At 45.5% G+C, this 10,921-nt stretch overlaps 1 protein-coding gene across 2 annotated transcripts in view; it reads right to left on the reverse strand.

The window, feature by feature from the left end:
• The window catches only part of frmd6 (FERM domain containing 6), a 20,996-nt gene extending 10,526 nt beyond the window's left edge, over positions 1-10,470 (reverse strand). Inside the window, exons 1-4 of one of the 2 annotated variants that reach the window (XM_019872384.1) lie at positions 10,282-10,470; positions 6,793-6,950; positions 1,588-1,829; positions 941-1,031 (exon numbers count right to left, since the gene is read on the reverse strand). In XM_019872384.1, the coding sequence (XP_019727943.1) occupies positions 941-1,031; positions 1,588-1,686 (190 nt within the window). In that variant the 5' untranslated portion in view covers positions 1,687-1,829; positions 6,793-6,950; positions 10,282-10,470. The remainder of the gene's footprint in view (positions 1-940; positions 1,032-1,587; positions 1,830-6,792; positions 6,951-10,281) is intronic. The other variant, XM_019872383.1, reaches the window with a different exon arrangement.
• Between the last annotated feature and the right edge of the window lie 451 nt (positions 10,471-10,921).

Consider the following 10,921-nt stretch of genomic DNA (forward strand, 5'->3'; position numbering starts at 1 on the left):
GGGGAGTCATTTTGATCCAACAAACAACAATTGTGGGGAGCAGTTGTGAGTAAAAGTAAAAACTCACAAATTTTAGAGATACACTTTTTTTAATGATTATTATTTGAGAGGGACGATTCATTTTTACAAATGTAACCTTTATCCGGGTAAGGCAATTGAGAACAGATCCTCCTCTGCAATGCCAATCCTCAAGAAATTCTTTCCCGTCGCTGCATTGAATGTAAAAAAAAAAAAACAAACAAACAAACCAAAAAAAACAACAACAACAAAAAACTGTTGTACTAGTTAACCCACTGTTGGTTTTGGACAGACAAAAATGTTGCGTTAAAGTCGAGGGCGTCAGAATGAGTAGCGCATACTGAGCGACGACTGGTGTGGCGACCCCAGCCCGAGGCCGCGAGGTGGGCTCGGGGGAGTGTGCCTGAGAGGGGCAGCGGGTGTCACAAAGCGGCTGGGTGGCCGCTGTTTGCCTTGGCCATTTCACGCTGTTCAGACAAACACTTGAGGAATGTCCCACAATCAGACCCGTCGGCTCTGAGCCAGCGCACCGGCCGGCCCCGCCATTGGCTCATCTGGAGGCCAGCTGTCTGAAAAAAGTACTTTTTGCAACACGCTCTCTCTCCCTCTGCAGTTGCCCGCCAGCGTCATGTGTCTGCACACGCACACACGCCGTGACTCACGCGACCCTGCCCGGCCACACAATGGAGCCAGTCAGGATGAAGAGGTTTGGGTTCACGGAGACATGCGTGACAGCTAGGTGAGACATGCTACATTTAAGAGCCTGTTGCGCTTTTCCCCCAGCCAAGAAGCAGGAATGGCAGGCTCCAAATACTTTTAAATGCATCTGCGGTCACAATGGGAGCATGAACACCCCCACGGGCAGCCTGAAAAGAATCCAGTGAGTCCAAAGACAGCTTGTGACACCGAATAGTGGACTCACTTTGAATAACACTGAGTCCAAAGAGGTGACAGTCTTTCAGCCTAAGGAGGTCACACACCTGGACCAACAACTCCTGGCACAGAGTCCTCACCTGAGAAGGAGAGAAAGGAAGGAAAACCACATCGAAGCTTCAAGTTACATCTATGGACCAACAAGAGGCATTAATACAATCCCTTGTGAGGTAAAAAAAACATTCTGGTTGAGACACCGACACTGAAAGAATGCTTCTCATAGATCCGAATTGCTTAATTAATTATCAAGTGACCTTTATTGCCACCTCCAAGCATGAATTTTTAGGCAAAAAAAAAAACATCATCAATTCATGAAAACTTGAGAATAGGGTGGCTGCCCAATGTACCGAGTGGGGTAATGGCGACCCGTTCTGGCAGATGGAACTGTGGTGTGACTTCAAAGTGGATCGCAGCACCGAAAAATGTGATCATTTGGATCACAAAACGAAGCTCAAAATACTGCCTGTCCGGAGTGGGAGTCAAACCCTCACCCGCATAGGTGACTGCGACCTGAGCGGCAGCTGCAAAGGATCGTCCCTCAGAAACATTCCAACATGTTAACCACGACGACATTGAGAACCAATCGGCTTGGGCGAATTGGTTCCTCGACTGACAGCATGCGCCGTTAACACTCACGTTGACGATGATGTTGAGCGTGTCGTCATTGGGCAGAAAGACACAGACGCAGCGGCGGTCCTGCATGGCTTTGTTGTTGTGGAAGCTCACTTTGTTCATCTTCGTGTGCCCCGCCCCCGCCCTCCTCCTCCTCCACCACCACCAGTGGCCCGCTACCAGCACCACCGACGCGCCGACGTCAGCCGCGCTTCAGCAGTCACCTGGAAGAGGAGCATGGAGATCACCCCGGCTGTGCTCGGCCACTGTGGAGACAAACGACACGCAGCGCCAGATGTGAAACGGCAGGACAAAAGAAGGTCGCAGAACAACAGCTCTTCCTGAGAGGACGTACGTTGCCCTTCATGGTGACTTTTGATGCTTGTTTGCATTATCTTTTTTTTTTTTTTGGGGGGGGGGTGCACTTTGCGGCAGCATTTTCAGAGATTTGCGAAAGCATTGGTCGCAGGGTCGATTCCTGCCGACATCTGTAGGCCGATCAGATAACAGTGACATCATAGCCCCCGTCGGCCTGCGTTGCACAGCCACCTCACAGGTGGTTCTGAAAAGCGGTTCCATTGTAACCGCACGGCCCTGAAAAAGTCAGGGACCCGAATAATGGAAGAGGGGCTTTAAGCGGGGGGCTTCTGAGGGGATGGCATACGCTTCTGGGGATGTCTGAGGGACTGCAATGTGCTCTGTGGGGACTTTTTAGGGCATGAGTCGCACCTCGTGGGTAGCAGTGTGAAAATTCTCAAGCAAGACAAAAGAAGGTGGTGGTACAATCGGGGTAGCAACACCTCTTCCGGCTGGAAGTCATTCAACCTTGTCATTCCTCGCAGATTGGGAAATTTGGGGCCGGATCAAATTACAGGCGGCAGAAGAAGAAAGCCGCTGACAAGACAAACACACCGGTTGAAATGAGGACCAAATTCCAATGGTAAAACGTGTTCAGAGACATATTCAATCACCTTGCTGCAGACAATGGCGACCGTATGTAGCATTGCCATGTGAGGGGAGTTCTGCTTTCGTACACACGCACACACACACACACGCACACACACACACACACACACACACACACACACACACAAAAAAGCCAGAAGGCTCTACATCTGTGTCTAGCCACCCCCCTGCCCCCGCCTGCCCGCCCGCCATGTCCTTGATGAAATAATGTAAAGTGAATCCAGTTGTTCCAGGTCCAAAATATTACAATCGTCAACCTTATTCATCAGTTTAAAAGTAACGTTTTTAAATTCTCAACTGTAAAACCGTCGTTTGATGCCACAAAAATAAAGTAAAACTATTCCGGCTTTGAAGATGCCAAGGAGAGAGGGAACGGGACATTGTTTCCACAATGATACTGTAAATCTCAACTGATACCCTGTACCGCATTTTGACTTCAGTTTGAAGATGCCAAGAAGAGAGGGGGAACGGGACATTGTTTCCATAATGATACTGTAAATCTCAACTGATACCCTGTACCGCGTTTTGACTTCAAATCCCTTAAAAATGCTCAACACACGTGGAGCCGAAGTCTCGTGGGACTTGCAGACATTTCACAGGATATCACGTTGTTTGAGTTTTTGCGGCATCATTTTGGTTGACCTCCCACTTTTGATATGATGGCGGGTGTTCAAATGTCATATTTCTCGCAGGACAATGTGAACTCATTCTTTCTGAATGAATAGACGATTGTCAGCGGGCACTATTGGGAGCGCAAGCAAAGGTGACTTTTGTCCGGCTGGCGTGGGATCGATTCCCACTCGGTGCGATGGTTCAGCGGTCTTGCGATCGACTTGTGAGCAGCGCGTTTCCTCCGCGATATAATAGTAGCTTTGTGGAAAACGACTGTTTATTTATGAAACCATTATTCTTTCAGATAAGGCGATTGAGAACGGGAAAGGTTGAGAAAGTCGGGTGCACTTCATGGGGACTTCCTCGGGAACTGGGTGTCCTTTGTGGGGCTTAAAACCGGGATTGGTTTTGCAATGAAGGAAGTCGGCAATCAATGTTTCATTTAAAAAAAAAAGACTTTGTTGAGATTTTTTTAAGGGATTGCTTGTACTTGGTGGAGACTTTTAAATCGAGGTCCAGTAGAAGCTTCCTCGAAAACTACTGTGCGATGTGTTCTTGTGTGGCCCTCAAAAAGTGGGCTGAACACGGAGGACAGCGGTTTGAGGTGAGTCAGCTCGAACACGATGAAGTCATCTTCTAATGCGTTTTAAACATCTGCACACGAGACCACAGAAGGCCACGAAAATTCGCCAACCAATTAGGGCCGGCGAAGGAGAGTGGCAGATAATCACATTAGCGCCGCGCGTACGTGTGACGCAACACCGGCGCGGGGTCATAACACAAAAGAAAGAGCGGCCAACTGAGCTTTCCTGCGGGCCTTTTCAGCCTCGCAAACAGAGATTCTGTCAACGTGGCAAACCTCTCAGCATTAGAGCTACTCATCAAATCCCACAAAAAGGGATTCGGTGAGCGAGAGAGAAGGCCTCTCTCTCTCAAACTATGCAGGTCTCAGATTCTCAAACAGGATGAGTGAATGAATCGCGAGTCAAAAGGAAAACTTCCTCAGCTTTAGAGATTAAAAAAAAAAAAAGATCACCGGAGGAGGCTGTCAGAGCGCTGCAGGTAGAGGAAGTGTCAATGCCGAACAAAAAAAAGATGGAGGTAGTGTTCAAAGGCGAGGGCCGTGAAAAAAAAAAAAAAAAAAAAGGAAATGCACTGCAGTCGGGAGAATTCCTCACTCACATCTGCTTCTCATTCCGACAATGGCAAGCATTGATTCGGGATGCAGCGCCCACAAACTGCATTCCTTGTTAGCGTCCCACAAGTGTCCAAATACCGTAACTACATAATAAACGGTCAACTCACGCTCAATCGGGCTAAACGGCATTCGGTCACATACTCCAATCAGCTTTGAGTTCAACTGACAAAGGTTGAGCAGTAGGACGGATGGATTTTGAAAAAATAATCCAATTTTTTTCCTCAATACTGTGATTGTGATTTTTTTATTCCAAGGCCCTCCTCCGTTGGATTTTTTAACAAGCAGTGAATTCATCTGTATTACAATGAACAATATCAGATTTATTATGCAAATGTTTTTTTTTGGGGGGGAGGGGGTGAAAGACAGTTTGTTAACTTAAGCAACACTTTGACTTGCCGTCGTTTATGCGTTCACTGAAACAATTTCTCAAAATTCTACCAGGCGAGTGTGGCCTCAACATGAATCCATAAACCATAAATCAGATCACAACAGTCATGCAAACAAATCTGTGGCTTTACCACCAGCCGTCTCGTTACCTCTGCGACCCAGGTCCTAGATGCATAATTTTCCCGCCAGACCCACAGTTCCAAATAATGGGAAATTTCTCAGTAACTACGGTAAATCTTTTTTTCCAGCAACGATCGCAGTTTGACAATCGCCGCGATTGTTGTTTTGATCTCGCGAGACCAGATCGGCGAGATCGGCCTTCATCTCGTGCAAGGAAAGCAGACGATTGCCAAGTTGTGTAACGTCAAAACTCCCTGGGACTCGCAGGGCTCAAACTATAAAATTATCACTGTACCACATCAGCTTTTCATGTTTGATGAAACAATGATGTGTAAACATGTGGACTCCGCTTCTGAAGTACTCAACTTTTCTAGGCACGATAAAAATAAATAAAACACACGTGCATCAAAAATACAGCCTGCCGACCAAAATACAGCATCCCCAAATTGCTTTACTAGACTACAATTTGAATTTTGTTTCATTGTTCGGCCCTATTTGCACACTTGGAACCGAGCGTTCAACAATAACCTTAGTTCATGAGCGCTCCAACAACGCCTTGTGATTCGTGAACAAAAATGACAACAATACAAAAATAACCTGGGATGCTGAGCCACATGCTGCTTCACCAAGTAGGGACGATCCCGGGGCAAATGAACGGAATGCAGCATACAAGGTCAAACACGGTGGTTACTGTCCCACTAGCAATAAAACAGTGGTCCCTAACCACTGATTCGTGCACGCTTTGCAGATAGGACGCGTGATTCGGAAAAACCCTCCTGAACTAAATAAAGATGCAGAAAACGTTTTCATCGCTGGAGGAGGAAGGCCTATTTCCGATCTGCGGACACCACTATATATCGCACCCGTGGACATTTTTAAAGGGCTCTCTTTGAAAGGTCGTGACTTTTTCCCACGGCCAGGAGAGCTGTTTATTCAGCTGAAGAGAAAATGCCGCTGAGCTTGACAACCGGCTCTAAATCACGGCGGTCACGCGGCGGCTTTAGCCTTGACGGTCGGTGACGCTAAGGCTGGCTCCTTCTTTCCTCCCCCGTAAAGCCGCACGTCAGTAAGGCTGTGAGTCGGGATATAAACGGGAAAAAGCCTTCTGAGCAGGCCACGCGAATGCGAGAAGATGAGCAGAATCATCCTCCTAAGTAGAACAAAATAGGAGCCCAAGTGGGAAGGCAATCACGGAGTCAATCGCGCTGAACATTGGTGCCCATTTAAAGGTTGTAAAAGCAGTAACTTATCCTCCTTGGAAATGTTTAAGTGAAGGTAAGTGCTTCCAAGACACAAATTTTCTGCCATATGATGACGAAAACCGCTTAACGCGAAGCACAACTTTCCGCAATAGTTGCTCTGTGTGTCACCGGGTGTGTGTGTGGTGCCGGGGGGGGGGGGGGGGTGTGGAAACCGTCACGGTAAGACCGTTTTGGGAGTCACCTCAACAGTCACAGCCATCGTCCTCTCCGACCGCGATCGGCGAACATTGTGTACGTAGCGCCAAATAGTCAACTCTTGTCACTAACAATAGCTTAAGTGAGTCAAATCTCTGCCCTTTGGCAATAGCCCGTGACAAGTCTTTTCTTGAATAAACAAAAGCGGCATACCTTCATTCGTGAGCGGCTGCCCCGCATGCGTTTGGACTGAAGCGAAAGCGTTCGCACACGCGCACACACAAATGCAAATCGGTACGAGTGGACATGCTAGAACAGACCCAGCTCCCCGCCCAATCGCTCGAGCCCGAACCGCGCGTGAGTAATTCCCCAACACGCCGCAGAGACGTCAACCCGGCCATTACGTGCTCTCGAAATAGAGCACGACAGCCCTTTAAGGAGAGGGTTAAGACGCGAGCTGCAATTACGGCAAAACCCAAACCCTGCTTGTTTTGATCCCAGCCTGCATTCTGACAGTTTGCTGCCGAGTCCCGTGTGGCGTTTTCATACCTGGGAGACAGTCTCGCTTCCCGGCAAAAGTTTGCGCCCGACTGCAAGAATTGGAATGTTTCAAGGCTCGGCGGAATGTGTAACAGCATCCAGCTGCGCGCGTCCACCTGGTAGCCGGCCAGCGAATGAATCTATCAGTCAGTCATCCCGACAGAAGGCTGACCTCAATGGAAGGAAAAGCCATCATGAAAACCGGCGTGCTAGCAAGACGCGGGGAAGAAAGGTCTTACAAAAAGGTCCACTTCCCCACTTCCTTGAAAAGACCTGAGTGGAGGGGGGAAAAGAAACACAATCCAAGGAAGGAGAGACAAATGCAGGAAGAAGTGAGCCATTTTGGGGGGTGACAAGGGGGGGGCAAGCACGTTTCAGAAGCAGTGTTGAGCCAGCTAATTATTAAAATAACAAGTCTTTTTCAGTTCATTGGATGACTATGCAGTTTTTAGGTTCTTTCTTTCTTTTTTTTTTTTTTTTAACCACCACGTCTTAAAAAACTGTAGATTAAAGGCCAGATTAAACGGCAAAGTCTTTTTCACACAAGCGGCGTTATTTCGGTTTGCGATTGTATATTTAGCAAAACACCACTTAACTTTGTTCGACGAAAAGTCTGCTAGCTTTTTCTGGTCCGGTTTATCATATTTGCTGTCGATAATTTATTCTTTTTACATTTGGCATTGATTTTGCCATGTAAAATGTTCCTCCTGTTTCCTCTCCAGTCGAGGAACATTTACGAGACGAGCTCACCCAAATCCTGTTTGTTGATGTCCCCGTTTTGCCACTCGGGGGGGTGTCAAAGCTAATTTTATTCCGGTTGTTTCAAATTCGATTCGGGCGTTCAGAGCTGACCAAAAGAACCGCAGATGAAAAACAAACTGAAGGCTGAAAGTGTAAAAGCACCCTTAGGCCTGTGAGATACAAAACATGGTAGTGTGGGCTTTACGTAAAGGAACAACAACAGAAGTTAGACACCACAACCAGACAGCGTCCCCCCTCAGTCGTCTGAATCAAGGACAAAAATGCGGAGAAAACCAGAACATATACAGTTTCCTTCTGCGTATTTTATCAACAGCCTTAAAAGCCAACTTGTTCAAACTCCTCCGGTTCCAGCATGAATAGGGTGTGTTTGTGTGTGGGTATATCTTGGCTAAGTATCTTGAGATACATCTTCAAGTGTCATGATGTGGGTGTATGGCGTTGAGATTTTTACTTTTATTTTTTTACTTGGTCGGTTCATTGTCGGTTGTCTCTGATCCTGTTTGTAGTCAAGTCCCCAAGTCTTGTCCTCAAGTTGTTTTTTTTTGGGTTACTTTCAATCTTCTACATTGTTTGCCTTTTTGTTCCTTTCAATAAATATTTTGTGGATTCCATTTGCTCACCTGTCTTGGCGAGCGTAACCTTGCAAAACCCCGACATTAAAATGGAACGAGTCAATTGGATTCTATTCGATGCACAGCCTCTTTGAAACCGAAACCGATTTTCCGATTCAAATTGGTTTTCATGACGCCGCTACAACATACAGTAATGATGTTTAAATAAATCCATCTGATTTCTTGTCTTTCTTGGCATAATGGTTTATACATTACAGTGCCGGAACAAAAACAAAAAAGCGGTGTTCTGGGGGGGAATGGAACAGATGCGTGAATGGTATTTCAATTAATTTTAATGGGGGAAATAGATTGGATATAAGAATCAACGGAACGAATTAAACTTGCGAGATAAGGTTGAACAATTTAATGAAGTGAGTCCACTCAACCAGGTGGAAGACACTCTGTTCCTTCCGCAGCAAAGTTGTAGCATCCGCCAGTCTTTCCCCTGAGGCAACGTCGATCTCGCCATGTTGACTTTAAGAGTGAGCGAGTCCCCAGTGAACATAAACCAAACAATAGCGCCGACATCCACTAAAATGCGGACGTAAATCAAATCGATCTGAGAACGTTTCGGAGCACTTTGGGGTCTTTACCTTCCTGCATTCCAACCATTCATCTCAATGAGTCATCAAAACACAGAGTGGGTGACCATCCTCATCCGCACATTTCCTCCTTGTTTCCTACTTACACAGGTTTCATCCGGTCCAGACACATGAGAAAAAAAACTTCTGTTCATTTTTTAACACATTTTGGGAATGAGATGCACAATATCCAACAGTTATTTCGCAATATATGAACCGTGACAACACAGCGAGCGCACCGCCTAGGTTCTTGCTCCTGTCATGTCGTGTCGTGTCCGAACCTGTCCTGTTCAACCCCAACGTGATGTTATTGCCTCTCCTCTGGCTGTGTGACGAGTCAAACTGACCGCTTTTCAACTTTAAAAATGCATTATCACAATGTAGAAAACATTTGTGAGGGATGGAAACTCTCCGACGGACCTGTTCTTTTTTTTTTGCTTTTTGATTTTTAAAAACAATGTTTTTTAATTAGAAGCCGCAGGTGACTAAAAGAGGGATAGAAATGTCTACCGTAACCACTTTGTTTTGCAAATATGCTCTCATTCGCATTATATCATAGATACGTTATGTAAAGCTCTGCTGGAATTTTTCAACAATCACATAAAAGTAAGAACTTTTTTACCCCGGAAAAAGTTGATGGTGAAACACACAGCAGGTCACAATGGCCCGTGAATATTTTTGGTGTGGCCCTCTCGGTTATGCTGCGGGTCATTTGGACAAATGTTAAGGTTGTATTAAATATTGAAAACATTTTTTGATTGTAAAAAAAAAAAAAAAAAGGTAATTAATACCATTCTGCTGCTCTGACCTTCGTTCTTTTCTTTTTATTACAGGATCGACAAATGGTTGTGAAATGTGGTCAGAAATGTCTAATTGAAGCATTTTTCAAATATAACACTTATTCCCATTTCACACTCTTTTATTTCTATTTCTATTATGTCACCCCAAAAGCATGAATAAGCGACATGGAGTTTGAGTAAATCCGACAAAACGAGTCCACCTAAACGCCACTTTGAGTTAGAAATGTAAAGTTTTCCTTCAATGTGGCATCTGTCAAAGGTGCATACGCACCATTTTGTCATCGTATAACATTTGAATGAATCTCTGCGTGCGCGTGTATCGTACGTGTCATCGTAATTACACAACAAGGGAGGAAATTAGCACTACTCCAAAGAATGTGGCATTCTCTCAAGGGAGAACTTTGACAAAAACTTTTTTGCTTCATCATCGCATATCATACACAATGACATAATAAGTACAGAGGCGACGAAATCACCCCCAACCCCTCGAAAGCAAGAAGAAAGTGTTAAATTTAAATCCCATGGCAACATTCCCTTTGCATTAACGCTGGCAGCATCATCGAGTTACGTGCCCAGACAAGGTTTTAGAACAGGTTCGAATTGCCCACTTGTCAATATAAAACCAGCTACAAAATAAAAACGAGGACGTTTTTACGAGTTTTAAACCGTGACGTCACAGCAAGACCCAGTTTGGATTAAGTTTGTTTTTTTTTAAGAATCCTCGTGAACGACTTCAAATCTCACCTTTTCCCGAAGAAAGAAACGACGTAATTTCTTGAAAAACGGGTTAATCCAGAAGCGGTTCTGTTTGTCGTACGGGGGAGAAGAAAGGAAAAAAGAAATCCGTGATGCCGAGAAAGAAACTTTTAAATTCGACTGAACAGACCTGAGCTAGTCGCCTCGCGCCACATTCTGTCCCAAGGAAAGCTCTTCTTCGGAGTTTACTCGAACTCGAAGAGAGGGGGCGTTCGGCAAGGGTGAACTGCAGAGAGAGGATTTTGGAAAGCGTGAGGAAACCAGAGTACCCGGATAAACCCACACAGGGACGGTGAGAACATGCAAAGTTTAATATAATCTAAGGTTAGCGTGAAACCTTGGTGCAATGACACAACTCTAATGCCAAGCCAGTTTAATCTGAACAATTCAGTCATGGAATGTCACATTTTGGGTTGGATTCACGTTTTAAAATATCTTTTGTATAAGTGCATGTGTTATTACGAGTTGTTAAACTCCAGTATCACGAAACGTCGTGGTGCTAAATTTTCAACTCCCCCATTTGCATCGGAAGTTGGTATCGTCCACAGTGGCCTCTCATTCCTTTCCTTGCTGGATTGGAAAAGTGTCCCACTGGCTGTGGAAGGGGTATATTTAAATATATATATAT

Source organism: Hippocampus comes, unplaced genomic scaffold, assembly GCF_001891065.2.
Source record: "Hippocampus comes isolate QL1 unplaced genomic scaffold, H_comes_QL1_v1.1 scaffold92, whole genome shotgun sequence".
Taxonomy (NCBI): Eukaryota; Metazoa; Chordata; class Actinopteri; order Syngnathiformes; family Syngnathidae; genus Hippocampus; species Hippocampus comes.